Raw genomic sequence first — 20,531 nt, forward strand, 5'->3', positions numbered from 1 at the left:
TATTTTCTTATGCTCATGGCAATAGATTCAGTTTGAGAAAAGTGGTTTTGTGTTGGGTTTTGGTTGTTTGGTTTTTTTTCTCCCCAATCTCACATTTTTCATTAAAAGCTTTCAGTTGGTTTCTGTGGGTGACTTGGCACAGGCAATGGTGCAACGATAAATAAACCTCCTGATATTTCTACCTGAGGTTTTCTAAAGCTGCTGCCACTTGTCAAAGGCAAAGCTCCACATTTTCAGCTTTTGTTCACAGACTATCAACTACCACGTGGGACTTGTGTATAGGGGTGGGAAAGACAATTTCTGATCCAAATAGAAAAGGTCTCCATACACAGCTGGAATTTTGCGTGATATAAATTTATATTTAAAATTTAAAAAAAAAAAAAAGCCGGTTCTTGGTTCATTCACAGGTGGAATCAGGATGGATCTTAATCTGTCACTTCACAGCTCAAACTCTGCTGAATGTTGTGCCAAGTGAAAAACTGTCACCGGGATCCAGGTGTATCCCCTTGTCATTTGTCACGAGTAACTGTTCTGCAGTTTACAGCTGGCAGTTCTCAGTGGTGTTTCATCAGGATAATACCACACTATATCATCTGAAGGAATAAACTCTCCCTGCTGACAGGAGCTGGGGTGAAGACACCAGCAATTGACTGGATATTAGAGAAGCTCTCTGAAGTTTATTCAGTGGAAAAGAGACTTATCAGGTCATCGGGCCCAAACTGTGTGTTTGGCTTCAAAAGATCTAAGGGGCTTGCAAAACCTAAGAGGAATCAAAAGGCACTGGTCTGTGAGACAGGAGGTCAGGCTGGGCAGTCCCTTCTGCCTTTGAAATCTCTCACTGAAATACTTTAATTAAAAAGGAAAAAATGAAAGAAAAATAGATAATAAAATGCAGCGTTTTGGCAGTAGATGGGTGTTTCAGGTCCACATCTGATGCCTTCTGAGCTGCAAAGGCAGGGTGACAGCAAGGAAATAGCCAGCCTGGTAGGCTTGGTCCTTTTCCTGCAGGGAGCAACGTCTCCAGGACTGGTAGAACTGATGGTTGGGAAGATGCACAATGGAGAGAGGCACTGGAGAGTGGAGCTAACACTCTTCTGGGACCAGGAGTGGTGGTGGCAGTGGGGAGTGGTGGTGCAGGAGGTCATGGGAGGGAGGCAAAGACATCACAAGACCTCAGTTCTCCCAGGAAGCCAGAAAGCAACAGGACCCACAACCAAAGTGGGAGAGAGCACTGAGATCCAGTGGGCTGAACTTGCTGCAGAAGATCACACCTTGTTAAGTTGTCCCGAGGTACCAGGTCCCCACAGCCTGCCTGATGTGCTGATTCCCTGGGAAACTGTGCAAGTGAGCTCATTTGGCAATGAAGGGTGGAAGGCCATGGGGAAGAGGGGAAGGCCAGAGGGGATGAGATGGTCTGGACAGGGATTGCACCAGGCTGAGCTCTGGAGCAAACTGCATCCACATCCCCCAGGCCTGCTGAGCTCTGCATAGATGTCCCTCTGGGAGGGCAGGCACCAGGGGAAGAGGACAGGGAGGGCTGCACCTCCACCAAGTCATTATGGGCTGTGAAAAGCCTGACAGGTTGTCCCCTTTCCTCCTGCAGCTCACCCGGGTGCCCGTGGAGTCGTGCAGCCAGTACGAGACCTGCAGCGAGTGCTTGGGCTCAGGAGACCCTCACTGTGGATGGTGTGTCCTTCACAACACGTAAGTACCTGCTGGTGCTGGTCACCAGCCCAGCCCTGCTTTTCCACCCACCATCTCCCCTCAGTGCCTGTGGTAACACAGGGTAGAGATGAAAAATGATGTCTCACCTGAGCCAGGTGAGCTGAGGAGTCCCTCAGGTACCTCCAGCAAGGTCTCTGGGGCTTTCTGGGGAGGGCTTGGTTTAACTGGGAAGGATTTTTTCGGAAGGCAAGGGGAAAGAAGGATGGTAGAGACCGGACAGACCTCCTCCATCACGTGATCCGTGGTGTGCTGACTGCACCAGGAAGGCACCTGTCCAGCCTGAATCAAACCCTCCAGCAGCCCTTCAACATTTACCTTGTTTCCATTCCTTAAGGCAATTTGGCTCTGACTGGGTGCCCTTGTCTCAGCACCTTAGCTTTCCACTGCTGACCTGAACCTCTCCCCTTATGGATTTGTCATGATCTCCACTGCTCTTAGGGAGGAATCAGATCCCTGTAAGCATCGTGGGCTCCACTCTAAGTTAATTTTCAAGGGGACCTTATGGTTTGCGTGTTCACTGTGGGAAAGTGTTGGCCCTGAAGTTGAGGGTTTGTCCTGTGGTCAACACAACTGGGCCAAATGAGCACAAAGGGGTCAAACTGCTCATTTGTCTTATCTGGACAGGATGAGGAGAAAATGTGTCTCTGCCCATATTCTTGGGCTTCTTTATAGAAGGGACCTAATTTCACTATTTCATTATTGTGTTGTACTGGCTTATGCTCCTCTCAAGGAGCACTGGAGCCAGGTGTCCTCAGGACCGGGACATTGGCTCACTGGCATTGTTTTCTTAAGGAATTTTAACGATGTTATTGATCTTGAAGTTTCCTCTCTTCAGCCTTTCCCTGCCAGCGCTCTCCTCCTGCAGAGAGGCCTCTGGCAGAGCCGTGGAGAGGGAGGTGTCAGGTTGGCTGAGCTCCTGGTATGAGTGGCAGGGTGGTCTCATCTGCCAAGAACCTCTCGGCAGAGACAGTGGCTGCAAAGTGCATTGGATCTGTCCGCCCAGACGTCTCCAGCTGAGCGTGGCTCTGCAGGGGGCTGTCACTCCAAGCCTCACGGTGTCCTTGGCAGCCTTGGAGGGTTTTTCTGATGGACACTGCTGTTGCAGTGTGTTTGTCTTCTCCTGCTGAGTTCACCTCCGAGTCCTTCCTGTTGCATCGCAAACTCTCCTGGAAGAGGCAGTGATCCAAGTTGAAGTGATGCTCTTGCAACCTCTCCTTTCTAGAGCAGAAGGGAACAAACCTGTGCCATATTGCAACCTTCTGTTAATCCTCGTCAGCTTGTGTGACCCTCACCCAAAACCATGACAGTCTGTTTAATTTCAGATCAGCTCTTAGGGGATACATCCCAAAACATGCCCAAAAACGTGACTCATGCTCTGGAATTGTCCAAGGGATCCTTGGCAAACCAATCCTGAGTTGTGGCCTGGTCAGTACGAGCCCATGAAACTTTCATGCTGCTGACCTGAGGATATTTCCATTTGATGTACAGCTCTATAGGATGTCTCCATCCCATCTTACCCTGCATCCTTCCTGCAGAACCCCATGTATTTGCCCTCAGTGGAGGACAAGCAGCGTAGGAAAGGGTGAATTTGGCCATTGATTGTACCACAGCAATGCTGGATATTTCATCTCCTTCCATCCAGGGTCACTGGCAGGGAGCAATCAATACCTCCAGCAATAAATCCCCAAAAGGAGAGAAAAGGGGCACAGAGAACTGCAGGGTGTGCAGCAGCTCACTGTGAAGGAGTATTAAAAATTAAATGGCTGGTGATGAGTGGGATTGGCAGCATTGACTTGGTGAAAACAACCAAAAAATCATCTTATAGACTCAATCCTTCAGGGAGAAGTTTGGCCTCACAGTGTGGACCTGGCTGATGGTGCATCCCTGTGCCCTCCTCCCTCTGGCCACTTAACCTCTGTTTCCTTATCTGGAAAAGAGAAACACCTCCTATTTATGTGCTTTTCAGGAGGGTCGCTGAGATTAATTCCCTGTGGGGTTTTTTGAAGCAGTTTGAAGGCAAATGTTATCAAATCCCACCTCAGTCTTTTCCTTTGCTCTAGTTGCCATTGCAGTTAAGCAATCTGATTTTCAATCCTAGTTTGGAAGGGGTTTTCAGTCCAGCCTCAGGTGCCTCAGGCTTTCTGGATCTCAGTTTTCTCATTCTTTCAGGTAGTCCAGAGAGTCAAGAAGACAATTACACCCCCTTCAACAAGTTTTGGCTGCACAGTATATTCAGGGTAAATTAGAATTTTTTGAACATCAGAACATCTAAATATTGTTTAATAGACTTTTTCTCAAGTGGAATGTATCACCAATGACTCCTGCACGAGGATCCATGGGGAAACATTTCCCCTCCTGACTGTTAACCCTTCCTTCTTCCCTCCCAGTCACATCCCAGGGATCCAGTGCATGGCTGAATCCAGCCAGGCTGATGTGGGAGCTTGTGGAAGGAATGGAGGAGGCAGCTGGGCTGGAGGAACCCATTTGTTAATTGGAGAATGATTCATTTAGATTTCAGAAGCTCTTCTTTTGGGGTTTTATTTCAGTATTTAGTAAAGGCTTGGGGTAGAGAAGGACTGGGAACCAGACTATGGGCAAAGCCATGCTGTTCACTCATCTTTTCCGTCCTCTATAAACCATCCTCCAGTATAAACCTTCCTCCAGCAAAAACCCAGTTGGGCTGGGGGAACCCATTTAGTAATTGGAGAATGAGTCATTTAGATTTCAGAAGTTCTTGTTTTGGGGTTTTATTTAAGTTTTTGGTAAAGATCTGTGGTAGAGAAGGACTGGGAACCAGACTGTGGCCAAAGCCATGCTGTTCACTCATCTTTTCCCTCCTCTATAAACCATCCTCCAGTATAAACCTTCCTCCAGCAAAAAACCAGTTGGGCTGGGGGAACCCATTTAGTAATTGGAAAATTATTCGTTTAGATTTCAAAAGTTCTGGTTTTGGGGTTTTATTTCAGTTTTTAGTGAAGGCTTGAGGTAGAGAAGGACTGGGAACCAGACTGTGGCCAAAGCCATGCTGTTCACTCATCTTTTCCCTCCTCTGTAAACCATCCTCCAGTATAAACCTTCCTCCAGCAAGAACTCAGTTGGGCTGGGGGAAGCCATTTAGTAATTGGAAAATGATTCATTTAAATTTCAGAAGTTCTTGTTTTGGGGTTTTATTTCAGTTTTTAGTGAAGACTTGAGGTAGAGAAGGACTGGGAACCAGGCTGTGGCCAAAGCCATGCTGTTCACTCATCTTTTCCCTCCAGTATAAACCATCCTCCAGTATAAACCTTCCTCCAGCAAGAACTCAGTTGGGCTGGAGGAACCCATTTAGTAATTGGAAAATTATTCGTTTAGATTTCAGAAGTTCTGGTTTTGGGGTTTTATTTCAGTTTTTAGTGAAGGCTTGAGGTAGAGAAGGACTGGGAACCAGGCTGTGGGCAAAGCCATGCTGTTCACTCATCTTTTCCCTCTGGTATAAACCATCAAGAGGAACAGTGTGCACTGGGAGACAGGGGAAATCTACTTTTGGGGTTTTTTTATTTCTCCCACACCCATCTCTCTTATTTTGGGATTTTTGCTTCAGGGGTGACCCAGCCGCCTTTCCCAGACCCCCATTTCCAATCTCCCTCCTCCTGAGAGGTCTGAGATGCCCGGGGAAGGCTCCTCATCCCTCCTCTCCCGGCCGAGCCAGGGCTGTGTGTGCGGGGAGGGCGTCGTGCCAGGGCTCGGGAATCGATTTCCACGGCTCTGCTGTCCTAACCTTACACCGGGAAACTCGAGTCCGCCGAGAGAGAAGGAGACAGACAGACCCACAGACAGGAGAGGGGAGGGGGGAGGATTGATCGGCTGCTGCCCCGAGAAGAGCCGATGCAGAGAGCAGGTCACCGGAGCTTTTCATCTCCGTATCTTCGCCCCGATCTTGTCCCCCCCTCTCCCTCTCCCCGCCGCAGCTCCGCTCCCCTCCCGGGCTCTGCTCGGGGCTCTTTAGGCGGCGATGAATCATTTAGTTGGTGTAAATTGAAAATGTGGCTGCTGCAGGGGCCTCCCGGGGAGGGCGAGGGGCTGGGCTGGGCTGGGCTGGGAGCAGGAGAGGAGGAACCAGAGCTGAGAGATGGATGGCACCGAGGTGCCTGGCTGCAAGGTCGCAGCAATGTCACCGGCCCCAACAGGGGCTGCAGAGGGGGGTGAGAGCAGGGAAAAGTTTTCTGCAAGCCTGGACTGAATTCAGCTGCTTATAAGTCAGATCAGCAGCACTATTCAAAGATGCCATCCAGTATCTGACCATGCCTGAGAACCCCCCTGGCAAGTTGCTTCTGCCTCCATCCATATGCAGAGTACACCCTTCTCTTCCTCCTTTCCCACCCACGTGCAGAGGGGCAGCAATAGCTCAGGGTCTTTACCCCCAGAGGAGGGATGAACCCTTCAGGAGCTGAATGAGCCCTGGGCTAGGTCTAGATTGGATACTAGGAAGAAATTCTTTTCTGTGAGGGTGGTGAGACGCTGGCACAGGTTGCCCAGAGAAATTGTGGATGTTCCATCCCTGGAAGTGTCCAGGGCCGGGTTGGAGCAGTCTGGTCCAGGGGAAGGTGTCCCTGCCCATGGCAGGGGGTGGAACTGGATGATCTTTAAGGTGCCTTCTGACCCAAACCACTCTGTTATTCCATGCACATGCACTGCTCCAGGTGCACGTGGTCACCACGAAGGTTTTCAGCCCTGAATGGTGTCTCTGCTTGTGTTTAACCCCCCATCTGCCAACAGAATGGAAATCTAGGGCAGAAGAGCAGCATCATTTTATTTATCACTTAGAGACAGGCAACATTTTATTGCAGGAAATACACTGACCTTGCTGGGTGCAGAAGGGACCTGTCCCAGGCTCTTTTGTGTTAGTGCCACTCGTAGATTTTGGCTGTGCTGTCTCATTTCATCCTTTTTGCAGCGTCCATTTAATTCTGAGAGGAACAACTGAACATACTCAAGCTGTCCTTAAGGGAGGATGCACCCCCAGGCACCAGCCTCCTTCTGCTCTGGAATCTGCCCTTGCTGGTCTGGGGACTCCTTGGCTGGCAGGTCATTAATTGCAATCAGAGAGGAAAACAGTCTCATTTTCTGGGAGAACTTGTGATATTTCAAAACTTCTTTTTTTTTTTTCTTCCCCCGGCTCGTAGTGGACAATTATATTTTTAATAAGAAATGTTCCTGAAAGCTGTTTGGAAGGCACTGATTCCATTTAGTAATTGGAGAATGATTCATTTAGATTTCGGAAGTTCTCATTTTTGGGGTTTTATTTGAGTTTTTAGTAAATTGCTTCAGATTTCAAAATAAAAAGTCATTCTGAAATGAAGCATTACTTTTTTTTTTTTTCTTCATTAAAAAGGAACATTTGGGCATCTGTGATTTCTTTCTTCCCCAGAAGCCTTTACCAGCTCTGGAGACTGAGCAAAGCAGGACGTCAACAAGCCCTGTTGGTTTAGGAGGAACTGACATTTGCTGCACAGGGAAGAGGGTTTGTTTGAGCATCTCCAGTCTGTCCTACTGCAGAGTTATTGGAGCCAGGAGTTGGCTCTGCTCTCTGCACTCCTCTGCTCATCTCTGAGGAGCTGCTCATGTCCTTTGGGTGTCCTTCTGGCGCCCAAGAACCTCGCCAAGGTTGGCTTTGCATCCCAGTTCCAGAGGATGTGCCAGCAGCACTCCCCTACCCCTGAACCATGGGAACAGGATGCAGTGGCCTCCTCTGGGCATCCTCACCCCATGAATGAAGCAATGATACAAGAGTCTTAGATATGGACCATACCAGTCACCTTCCTGGATCCCTTTGGCTCTGGGTTAGTCCAGGGATGACCAAAATCTCCTACACACAATTCCTCAGGCTGAGCTGACCTGGATGGTGTTTCATATATGAGAGAGCTCAGAAGCCATAGGAGAGTTTTTTGGATTCCCCACAAAAGGGTAGCCCTGTTCAGAAGGGGTTTATGCCATCATCTGGCAGCAGACACCTCCCTCAGTGTCTGGGAAGTGACCCTCCACATCCCCCTGCTCTCCACCCCTTCCCACCTGCCTTGTAGCCACAGGATACTCGCACACCCAGAAATTACAATTCCCCTTTATAACATGATATGGAGGGGAAAAAGGCACTTAAACAAGCTGTTTTCTAGGGAGTGAGGGATTAGTGTGGAGGGGGAGGGAGGTTTGTTATCCATACTCAGACTCACTGCCAGACCAGGAATAAAAAAAAAAGGGAAAAGTTCCAAAGTGCAACTCCCGCTGTCTGGTCTCAGCAGGAAACCCGATAGGATGCTGCTTGCAGAGGCTCATTGATTGCCCCTGGCTTTAACTTTCTTGGTCAAAGTCTTCTGAATCACTAGAGAGTCTCAGGTAACCCAAGCTGCCCACAGATGCTGCAATAAGACCTTTATTTGAAGGGTCTTTTTCTTGCTTGACTTTCTGCTGTCTGAAAGCCTGTGACTGTCTTTCAGGCTGAGGGGTTTTTTTTCTTTCTTTTCCCCTTCACCTCATCTCTTTTCCTTCCAGTGATTTAGTCCAGTGCTGTGTGGGGAAGGGGCACTGGGAAAGGCTGTAAAGGTCAGGCTTCAGGGACTCAGCAGGGCAGAAGGTTGGAATATCACATCCAGTCTTGTGCCACTCTGGGCTCTAACAGACAGTGAGAAAAGTGTGATTTAGTGACTCTTGCAGGGGCTTCTGGTCCTGCAAACCCTCAGCTTCCCTTTGTACTTCCCATGTTGGTTTGTCCAAAGGTGCAAAGTGGAGTCCCTCCAGTAAGGCAGCAATTTGCAGGTGTTTTGCACTTGCCTGACATGATGAATAACCCAGAGAATCACAGAATATCCTGAGTTGGAAGGGACCCACAAGGATCATCGAGTCCAACTCCTGGCCCTGCACAGGACAGCCCCAAAAATCCCACCATGTGCCCGAGGGTGTTGTTCAAACACTTGTTGAGCTCTCTCAGGCTTGGTGCCATCACCACTTCCCTGGGGAGCCTGTTCCAGCACCCAGCCACCCTCTGGGTCTCAAAATCATGGCTGGGACAATTTTTTTTACAGAAAAGTCTTTCTGTATTCTTTTCTGCCTTCACATTTGCTTGCTATGGGTCAGCTCTGGGTGCCTTCATATACCTGGGAGACCCTCTACTTGCCAAAGGCACATGATAATTGTCTCCTAATCTTCCTAAAGATGGATCAGCCACATGAAGAACAAATGGCTTCCAGCTCAAAACCCTGCATTTCCTTGGAAATCTGTAGCCAGCTGGGCTGTGCTTCCCCACCAGAAGGGAGGCTCAGAGCCTCTTCAGTTCCTAAGTTCAACACCCCCGTGTGTCTGAGGGATCTGGGGTTGTTTCTCATTGCAACAGGAGATTTCCAGTTACACGAGGGGGAGGAAAACATAAATGCTGCGAGGGAAAGTAACTGCAGGAAATCTGAAGTCTTGGATTTGGTTTGGATCAGTTGTTTGTCAGTGCTAGTGCTGCCCATCAATGGTCACAGCTGGCCTGGGAACCCTTTCCATCTGAAAGCAAGGGAAAGTGGAGTCACCTTCCCTCAGCTGGCCTTGGCAGGGAGTAATTCCCACTTTTCCCAGGCAGTTATCGAAACTGGAGATGGGGCCTTTGAGGCTCTGCACAGAGGGAAGCGCAGCAGGGGGGCTCCGTGGAGGGACATCGGCCCTTTCTGCACTGAGCCCAGATTATCTTTAATCTGTCTGCTGAGGTAGAGCTAAAGTGCCCATCATTTCACACCTCAGCACTGCCTCCCCTTTGGGGCAGAGGAGCTGGCCCCAAGTGTGACAGCTCTGCAATGGCCTTTTGAAATGGGATCGGGGCTCTTAGTCCAGAGAGGAGGAGGGAATTCTTGGAACTGAGAGCAGGGCTATTCACGGTGATAAAGGAGGCTCCTGGGAATCCCATTTCACTCCAGATGGGTGATGACACCGAATAAACCTCCCTGAACCAGCCCTGTACCTCAGAGCAGAACATCCCACCACTAGTCCTGGAGAGCTGACCCATGGCTGTGTCCGGCACCGCTGATGTCCTTACATTCCTTAAATGCCATGGTGTCCCTTGTGGGAGCACTTTTCCAGCTCTGGTCTGCAGAGCAGTGCAGGGCAGAGCTCTGCCCTTCACAGGTTGATTATCTCTGTGGCTGTACCTGCCTGAGGCGACTCTGGGACAGCACTGGGCACTGTGGGCCACGAGAGGCAGGCGTGTGGTAAATGTGTTTTGATAGCAACCTCCTTCCTTGATTAGCTCATTTTGCTAGAGGGCAGCAGGGAGGGGGGGGGGAAGATAATTAGTTTGTGCAGTGGGTTCCAGCAGAAGCTTTCTCCTGATGCAGCCCTGTGAGTGAGGTGTCCTACTTGGGATTTGTCCTCATCAAAGAAACACTGGCAGCTCAAGGTTTTAGCACTGCAGAAAGTTCAGCCTTCGCAGAGAAAGATCTCCGAGGTTTCTTCTTCTTCTCTGATGTGAAGCACAGAACACAACCTGACGTGGGCTGGGAGGTGTCTCATGTGCTTGGACAGGCAGTGAGAGAGGGATAAAGGTACTCAGTGGTGCTTGAGGGGCTTCTAGAGGATCTCCTGTGTGCCGGTTCCCTGGCAGGGGACACGCCTGGGTCACCTCAGCATGGCACTGCACACCAGTGGGTGTCACATCTAGATATCCCACAGCAGATATCTAGGAAGGGAAAGGGGGCAGGGGAAAGCTGTATGACCACCCTGGTCAGCTTAAAAGGCTTGTCAGGTGTGCACTGGAGCTGAGAAGCAAAGTTATAGGGAAGAGGTGTACCCTGACCGAGGTTTTAAAATTGATGTTGACAGAGCCAGCAAAGAGATTTAGATATGGAGTAGCAACATAAGGCCTTGATTCAGGTGCCTAAACACAGATGTGTGGAGAACATGAGTAGACTTTGAAATATGGGTGGTTTTATTTATACAAGGAGCTCAATTCAGCTGCCCATCCCTGCTGTCTGCTGCAACTGGAGCACCTGGGTTACCTGAAGTGTTCTCCTGGGGCTAACAAATAGGACACAGAGTCTGTTGGAGACCCATTTCTTTTGGAGGATAAGGACCAGCTGGGGGCCTGAGGAGATGCCAAGTGACTTTAGACTTCTGTAGGTTGGCAGAAAAATCCCAGCTTGGGATGTCCTGCCCCCACAGATTCTCAGAAAGGACAATATTCTACAGGTTTTGCAAACTGACCAGTCTTATTCCTTCTGTGAATGTTAAGGTCTTCCAGAGTCCTAATTTGCAATAAAGCAGGGCTGGGCTTTCCTGCACGGTTGTGCCACTCACTGAGAGTGATGAGAGGTGGATGGTTCAGGAAACTACCTCATTTTCTGGGCTGTTTGGAGGGAATTACTCTGCCTTGCTGTCAGATGCTCCTCTGCAGCCAATGATCCGCCAGTGAGGGAAAATGGCACCGCAAACGAGCTCTCCCCGGGGTGGGGGAACATCAGCCTTCCCCTTCCACTGCTGCTTCTGTGACATTTCATCATCCTTCACCTGTGACAGGTCTCAGAAGGGAGGGGAGGGTGGGAGGATCGGGAAGAGATTCCTCCGCAAGAGAAGCACAGCAAAGCTTCTAAGTTTGTCTTTATCCAAACTCAGTTTGTCTGTGGATCTGCACACACACACACACACACACACACTCTCTCCTACCCAGAAACACAGGCCATCATGGGGTCATAAAATCATAGAATGTCTTGGATTGGAAAGGACCTTAAGGATCATCTCATTTCAACTCTCTGCCATGGGCAGGGACACCTTCCACTATCCCAGGTACTCCAAGCCCCATCCAACCTGGCCTTGGACTCTTCCAGGGATCCAGGGGCAGCCACAGCTTCTCTGGGCAACCTGTGCCAGGGCCTCCCCACCCTCACAGGGAATAATGTCTTCCCTATATCTTCTGTTCCACACTCCCACATTCAGTGACCTGCCAACAAGTCTTCCCATGTGCCACCAGCACCTCTGTCTCCAGCCCCTAATGCTCCCTATTGCTCCCACATCTGCACTCCATCCCCCAGCAGAGCTGCAGATCCTTTTTTCATGTGGCTTCTGTACCAGGGAGATTTTCTTTTTTTAATTTTTAGATACATTTGGATACAAGAATTGGGTATTTTTGGAACAGGTTTCCCAGGGGAGCCATGGCCCCAAGCCATGAGTTGAAGAAGCATTTGGACAATGGTCTCAGGCATATAGTGGGATTTTGGGGGCTGTCCTGTGCTGGGCCAGGAGCTGGACTCAGTGATCTTTGTGGGTCCCTTCCAACTCAGGACATTCTATGATTCTTATTCTATGATTCTATGATTCCATCTCCCTTCCCAGCTGTACTGTGGTCCTGGAGGCAGGTTGTGAGAGTTCACAGGAGCTTCTGAGCTTGAAGCTGATTATCTCATCCTGCTGTTGGGGCTTTGTTGCTGGGGTTAGGAGGAAGAGACCGTGCTCATAGCGTAAGCAAGGAAAATCCTCCAAAAAATAAACATATTTCTTTTCTTTGGTGAGTGGATCTGAGCAAGTCATTGTCCTGTCTTCTTGAACATCTTGTCTTCCATCATTTCCCACTTCAGATATGTCCTTCAGCAGCTTTTGAATAGTGTCCTATCAATTTATAGCAGGCACCATCTACCAAGGCAGACACAGATGTTTCAGTTCCATGAACTACAGGAGCCAGACAACAGCCTGATCTCATGCACTACACAACATTCAAATAAAACATTATGCAAGATGAGAGGCAACGTTTCTTCCCTCCTGTTCTGATGCCAAATAGATTAGACCAAAATAATTTCTTCCATTGGGCATTGGGTGCATTTTTAATAGAGTCTCATCCCTGGAGCCAGAGCTAGACTGGAGTGGCTAAGACAGCTGGATGCAAGGAACCAGGATGTTCAAAGAAAACATGTTTTCTTGCCATCCTGCCACAGAGGAGGCTGAAATCACAGTGAAGAACAGATGTGTTGGCTGTGAATTTCTCCTGGCTATGGGCTTCTTTGTGGGCAGCAGGACATGGGGCAGCCCCACGTGTAATAATCCACCAGCCCCTGCTAATGGAAGGAAGGGCAGGTTTCTTATTATTTCCCTCCACCATTTGCTTCCCTAGCCAGGAAGCTGCACCAGCAATTAATTGGTCTTTTTTTTTTGGTTGTTTCATGGCAAAAAATAAAGTTGAGGGCAGAGAAATACTTTGAGGAGGAGGAGAAAAGCTGAAGGGTCTGCTGGGACAGAGTGGAGGAGCTGGAGGATGATTCTGCCTAACCTGGATTTGAGAGGTTGTGAGGAAGTGGGAATTGGAGTGGGCTGAAGGACTGAAACACTGTTGTAGAGACAAGATCTGGGACAGTTTCTGACCAGAGAAAACAAGTTCTGGACCCCTTGGTACATTTAGAAAGGGATGTCAGCATGATCCACTGGGCACAGAATTTTCCTTAGGCAAGAGAGAGCAGAATTAATTTCCCTGCTGTGCTGTAGATACTTTGCATGATTTTGGACAAGTTACTTAGGATGGGCTTTATCTCACCCACTACCAGCTTTCTTGATTCAGTGATGAGTGAAGAGAGGCACTTTTTCCTAAACACATTCCTTGTAACCCTGAATTGCCCTCTGGAAGTACCAGTTTCTTTTAGTACCTATTTATTGATGAAACCTAAACGACCGTATCAAACAGTGCCCAGCTTAAAATGACTCCAATCCTTCACTTGCCTTTGTTTTAGCCCCTTGTTTGTAGGAGAGGAGTAGCAGCTTCTCACTTCACAGGTGGATGTGAGATCCTAAACCTTAAAGCCCTTGGGATGATGAGTGGCTTGCAGGAGTCCTGTAAGGAGCTGGATGTGCTGACTGCAGGCTCCCAGACAGAAAATATATATACATATAGCATATAGAAAGCATGAAAATAATAATTTCATCTCACCAGTGGCTGAGTAAGCTTTGAGTTTGTTCAATTAAAGCAGAAGGAGCTTTGGCAGACATGGTGCAGTTCCTTGCTTGACCCAATGAACACCCTGTGCCCCTCCTGTTAGAGCAGAGGTGGCACCACAAGGGTTAAGGCAGACAGGAATGAAGCAAAGGCCCCTGTGTCTTGCTGGTCCCTCCCATATCTCATTCCCAGTGCCTCCTGCCCCTCTGCCCCAGGCTGTAAAGGAGATCTACATTTTAATTGAGACATGTTAAAATAATCTCAATCTAACTCACCAGTGCCTGGAAGGCTTCTCTCCCTGGTTACCTTGGTGCAGATGCTGAATGCACATTTTGGGGGGGTGGGTGTGTGTGTTCTGTCTCTCTTTTTTTCCATCCTTGCTTGATTCCTGCATCTGGTGGGAGGGCAGAAGGCTGGAGCTGTCATGAAAATGTAGAGCAGAAAGGGCAGGACCTCATTTAGGTCTCATTTAAAAACGGGAGTGGCTTGGAAAATCCAGCCAAGTGTGCACCAGGAGGTGCTGGTGCCTGGCAGTACTGGGCACCTGGGGACCTTGGGAACCCAGAATTCACAAGTGGGTGTCCTCTGGGTGCAGTTGCATCCTCTCTTCCCTCCCTCCTTGTTGTCAAGAGTAGAAAGGAGGCCAAATGCTTCTGGTGTTTGAAAAACATCCTTGCCTGCAGCTGGAAGGAGAAGGAAAGGGGGTAAAGTGAGGCTTTTTTAGTCTGTCACTTGTATTAATCAAAGTATTATAGACTAGTTTGAGTTGGAAGTCACCTTTTAAAGGTCATCTCATCCAGCCCCCCTGCAAGGAGCAGGGACACCTTCAACCAGAGCAGGTTGCTCAGAACCACATCCAACCTGACCTTGGAGGTTTCCAGGGCTGGACCATCCACCACCTCTCTGGGCAACCTGTGCCAGTGCCTCACCACCCTCACTGTAAACACTTCTCTCACATCTGATCTAAATCAACCCTCTTTCAGTTTAAAACTATTATTAATGATATGGGGCTCATGGCTCAGAGCTGAGGTGGAGTCATGACCACAACAACCCTAAAGTCCTTTTGTCTTTTTGCAGACCCAAACCTCCACCACGAAGGGGTGTAAGTTTTGTCTGCAGACTTTCTCAGCTGCAGCAGAGAAGCAGGAGACCCCCTGATCTGTCCTTTCCCTTGGCACCCCAGGAGCTGGGAATAGGCAGCCAGACACTGCTCCCAACCCCAGTTTGGAAGGGATGCCAGCCAGCCCTGCCAAGGAGCACTGAATTATTTTGTGCAGGGCAAAAGGGCAGGATTTCAGTTCAGATAACACTGGCCTGTTTTGTCTGTTCCTCATCTCTCAGAGCTTGCCTGGCCTGATAAGGTGTTATCAGAGCAGAGCATCTCTGTCAGAGCCACCACTGAGATGTGGCAGGGCCAGAGGTGGCTTTTCTTCAGGCTGCCCTGGCCCTTTTCCACCCAGCCCCTCTAAAGAGCCAGCCAGTTAATAATGGTAGGAGAATGATGTTGGGATCCTTGCCAAGAGCTTTAGCTCTGTGCTTTTCTCAGGGAGAAGAGAAAATGCAAACATGGATGAGAGTGAATCAACCTGATCCCCTCCTTGTTCTCACCCAGCCCCAATCCTGCAAACAAGGTCACAAATAACTTTCAGTGTATGAGTAACCCAGAAAGCAGAATGATTTTTTTCCCATCTTGAGGGTATTGCCTCATAAAATTTATTTTCAGAAATGGCTCTGGATATATATTTAATATCCAATATATCTAGACATTAAAGTGATTTTCTGTGTAGTAGGGAGTTAATTCTTACCAGCACTGTTAGAGCAATAGTGGGTCTCTGCTCTCTGTTCCTCTCTCTGCTCTCAAGGACCAAAGGCAAAAAGCTGACCTGGAGAATTCCCTCCCAGCTTCATCCGATGGAGGATCATGGAATCATAGAATCCTAGGATGGTTTGGGTTGAAAGGGATCTTAAAGACCATCTCATTCCATCCCCCTGCCATGGGCAGGGACACCTTCCACTAGACCAGGTTGGTCCAAGTCCCATCCTGCCTGGCCTTGGACACTTCCAGGGATGGAATTATGATCTGGAAAGGTTGGTGAGAAAGGAAGGAGAGAGGACCCATTGCATAAACTCATCTGGCCAATTGACAAAATATTATTTGATGGTCTCTTGAGCTGTTCAGGAACACATCAGTCCTGCTGTTGAGTGTTGCACTTAATCAGCTATTGATTGGGGTGAGTTAGTGAGGTCAGCCTTCCCCACTACCCCCATTCCCAAATTAAAAACTAAGAGGAGAAGTAAATGCTTTGACTTTTTCATTCTGCCTGGATGTTTAGGGAATTTACCATTGATAAAAACCCCAAACCCTTAAGAGTGACAAGATGCATGGAATGAATTATAGCAAAATCAATTAATACTAACACTATCTATTAAATATTGCACTCTGGAGCTTTGCAGGAGTACATTTGTGCTCTGATATGATCGGGACATCATTAACATAATATAAAGAATCAAAAAATCAATAGCTTGCTGAAGCCCAAAATTAAGGCCAAGCAGTGTTATACCGTATCTTCAAATATCTCAAATAGCGACTTGTCTCTGTCATGTACAACCTATTTGCAGATGAAACATCTCTCACAAAGGAGATGGGAAGTGGTTGGCCTGCCTCTCCCCCCTGCAGCTGCTCCCTTGGGATACTTGGTGTGAAGGTTGGCTCAGTTTTTCCAACAGTGTGGACACAAATGGAGCAGAAAAGCTGGTCAGGGTTACATTGGCATAACCCTGGAGGGACTCCAGAGCAGGCACAGGGTCACTGCATTGCTGGACAGACTGATGGATCTCTGTAGGATGGGAACATGGACATGGTGTCTTCTCCTGATGGCTTGATTTAAATTTGGTGGTGTTAATGTTGTGGAGTTTCTTTAGCCTGAGGTACCAGGGTAAGACACTGCAACTCTTCTTCCTGCACTGCAGAAATAAGAAATGGAGCAGGAGAGGCTTTCTGAAGGGCTAGGAGGGATATTTGGGCAAGAAGAGACTGGCAGGGGTCTCTCAGAATCACAGAATGGCTTGGGTTGGAAGGGACCTTAAGGATCATCTTGTTCCAACCCCCTGCCACGGACAGGAACACCTTCACTAGTGTGAGTCTAGAAAGCAAAGGTGGTCACAGGTAGGACTTTTTGTGTGGATTTAGGGATTAAATGCCTACAAAAGAGAAAGGCTGTTTAAGATGTGGATAATCTTGGCCCAGAAGGGAGTGAAAATAAAGTAGGCATTTGTTGTGCAAGGTGAGAGAAAGTTTCTGGCTGGGAGGAGAATATGTCTGAAGTAATCTTACAGTGAGATTAGTGGATACTAAAAATACAGCTGGTTTTGGGATAAAGCTTGAGAACAGTTCTGTGTAAGCAGCTGTGGAAGGGTTGCCTGCAAATCACTGAGGGAATTGGGTGATCCCTTCCACCTCTGTGTTTTTGTGTCCCTTTTCAGCTCTGCTTAGGACTCTGACTCATGCCATGTCTGTGCATGCACATGATCCCTTTTCTAAGGATCTCAAAAGTCAGCTCACACACCTAAAGACTGACACATAAATTGAGGGGCCTCAATCCACCACCTTAATCCAACCCCTCTTATTCTGGAGCTCAGATTTTCCAGCTGATATCACAATCCTAGTGCTCCTTTGGTTTGCCAAGTCTGGAGTAAAGTGGGGCTTTGGGTCGTGGCACAGAACATCAGCTTTGGCCTCAAGGGCAGGGGTTGTGTAGGTGCAAATGGTATTGGCAGCCCATGGTCCTTAGGGGGAAGTGTTGGGTTTTGGGATTAAGGTGATCAGACAGGAAGGACTTGGGGTGACAGGGACATGATGGAGTTTGTAGCAACATGATAGAGCAATCCCTCCATCAGGGTAGAGAGAGGGATGTTTTTTATGGCAAGTTTAAGAGGAAGGGACGCCTTGTAAGGTGCTGGAGAAAGGGTGAAGAACCATATAAATAAGATGTCCCCCTGGATCATATCCATGCCTTGGATAAAGCAAGGATGGACCAAGGATGTGTCTTTAGGGGCACAGATTACAGGTGACAGAGAGAAACAAGGAGGTTTCATAGAATCGTAGAATGGTTTGGGTTGGAAGGGACCTTAAAAATCATCAGGTTCCAAACCCCAGCCATGGGCAGGGACACCTTCCACTATTCCAGGTTGCTCCAAGACCTGCCCAACCTGGCCTTGGATGCTTCCAGGGATCCAGGGGCAGCCACAGCTTCTCTGGGCAACCTGTGCCAGGGCCTCACCACCCTCATAGCCAAGAATTTTTTCCTAATATGCAGTCTAAACCTACTCTCTTTCAATATGAAACCATAATTTGACAGCAAGTAAATATGTAGGTGTGTTTCTGAGGACAAAGGGGCATCCAGACAGACTCCAATGGGAAGAATCCCGTGGTCCTGGTCCATATAACATATATTTACAGTAGTAATTAAGAAAACTCCAAGGAATGTTTTTAGGCACTGGAAGACAACTATCTAGGATACAAATTTATTAGAATATGGTGTGGCTTAGGCCTGCTGTCTCTCCTTCAAACAATTCCTGGACATGTTTGGGAATTAAATGGGTCAAGGAGTGTTTCCACTTGGTGTTTTGGAAGTTAATAGAGTTAATAGAGATCAGACCATGTCATTTGGCCCCAGGATTAGGGAATGTTTCCTGGTATTGTTCAATACACTAATGGGATGTTGCCACAGCTCCCAATTGCAAGGAGACAGTAGGAGGAAAGACACAAACTGTGGAGATAACAGGCTAAAAATCAACACTTTTATGGAAGCATTTTCTCAAAGGCAAAGCCAGGAACAGATCAAGTGCATTAGTTAAGAAAACAGAGCATGAAAAGTTCCTAAGGAATAAGGAAACCTTTTCAAAGAGTGGGAGCCGACACAGGAAGGAACGTGTTTGTTGCCAGTTAAATAAAAATTAGGCAAGAAAGGTTTTGAAGGTTGAAACTCATTGTCTAGAGGTGAAGTCATAACATGCCTTTATCCTTGAAGAGCTATTGGATTGGAACTTGATAAAATTCAGGTTAAACCATCAAAAATCAATCCCAGTGAATGTCCCTTTTAATCAAGGCACATGAAAATAGGCAATCAGACAGAATTAAATATATACTTGCCTCTGTGCACATGCTAACAGTCTGCTTTAAATGAAGATGCTAATGGGACACACAGCCTGAGACCTTGATAAAAGGAAGCTCATTTATGGAATAAATCACACAGGAACAATAGAGGAGGCCAAAATGATGAAGAAAGGGCTTTTATGTTACAGAAAATGTAAAATCAAAGGAAGAAAATAGGGTCAATGTGTGCACAAGTGACAAGGGGTCCCCAGGGAAGGGCACAGTGTTAAGTCTGGTTTATTGACCACTTGAGGGGGGTGACAGTGACTGTGACATGAGGAGAGAAATCCAAAGGGTTGGGAGGGCAGAAAAGGTGGTAATGAGAGACTCCAAGTGGCCTTGCAAATGTCACAACACTTGGAGCTCAGACCTGCAAACCCACTAAAAGAGAAGCAAATCTGGATTTACTCCTGATTTACACCCAGGATGTGCTGCCATCAGGGCATTGCTCTGTAAGAGCAACCACACAGTGCTTAAATTCAGTGTCCTGCATAAGCAGAACAAAATAAATAAATCAAAATTACAGTGAAGTTCAACTTCAGAGTGGAGACAACATAAAAATGAGGCAGCCTGTTAAAAGGAGCAGACACAAGGGCAAAGTGATTCATGGTATCTTGCATAAAGGCATCACATAAGAGGCTTGTTGTTATATGAACTGTGAAAAAAAACCCTGAAAGATGGTAAAAGTGAGTTAAACAAATAAGTTTAAAATGCCTGCTTAAACGACAAGGTAAAGAGACTCTACTCAAAACTGGAAGCTGTACTCAAAGGAATTAAAAATAAAAATATCAGTAACTCTGGGGTGTGAATGGCAAAACAATCATCAGACAGCCCACATAGGAAACACATTGGTAACCTCAGAAAAATAAATGATTAAATGTAATGAGGTCCCCCCAGAAGTTTATTTTCCAAAGGGCACAAGTGTCTGAGGGTTCAGTAAAAAATGCTTTTAGAGCAGAAAAGTGATTTCACTGAAAGATCTTGGGAAGCTCTGCTATGAAATCACCACATTATTAAATCTGCTTTACACCTCCTGACTTACACTGACCTTGTTACTGGGGGAATGAAAGGTGGAAAACATGTATTTTTTTAAAGTCAAATTCCTGAAGGATCTGAGAACAGGAATTTGAGTCAGGAAATTTGAATCCAGGTGGTGACTGTCCCATCCCTGGAAGTGTTCAAGGCCAGGCTGGAGCAACCTGGTCTAGTGGAAGGTGCCCCTGGCAGAGGGATTGGAATTAGATGATCTTAAAGATCCCTTCCAACCCAAACCAGAGCAAAAGTCTGGGATTCTATTGAATTTTATTTTTTCCCCCATTAATTTGGTCGAGCCATGATTAAGAATAGATTAATAAAAAAGCATCTGACACGCTGGGGGAGGGCAGTGGGTGTCACAAGTCAATTATTGTTCTTTAAATAAACCAAAGTCCGTGTGATACGGATGATGTCGTTGATACAAGGGAATTTATACTTTTCCCATAGTTGGGAATTTAAACCACAGTGTGTCATGGGACAGGAAGATGAGTCTTTTGATAGATTAGCAAGCAGTTCAAAGATGGGAAATGAAGAGCATGAATAAAGGGTTGTGATGGAGGGAGGGGATACCTGGGAGGGTCCCATGGGAATGTCTGCTGAGGGTGTTTGGGGTATTGATAAATGAGCTAAAAATGGGTGAAGAATGAAGCAGAAAATGCAATTGGTGATGGAGAGTTTTTCAGGGTTGTCAGAAGGACA

General features: G+C 47.5%; 1 protein-coding gene across 1 annotated transcript in view; it reads left to right on the forward strand.

The window, feature by feature from the left end:
* The window catches only part of LOC103760116 (plexin-A4), a 225,462-nt gene that overhangs the window by 70,435 nt on the left and 134,496 nt on the right, over positions 1-20,531 (forward strand). The window contains exon 2 of the mRNA XM_018083606.2: positions 1,604-1,704. Within this exon, the coding sequence (XP_017939095.1) occupies positions 1,604-1,704 (101 nt within the window). The remainder of the gene's footprint in view (positions 1-1,603; positions 1,705-20,531) is intronic.

Source organism: Manacus vitellinus, unplaced genomic scaffold, assembly GCF_001715985.3.
Source record: "Manacus vitellinus isolate BGI_N305 unplaced genomic scaffold, ASM171598v3 scaffold_65_pilon, whole genome shotgun sequence".
In the NCBI taxonomy this organism is placed as follows: Eukaryota; Metazoa; Chordata; class Aves; order Passeriformes; family Pipridae; genus Manacus; species Manacus vitellinus.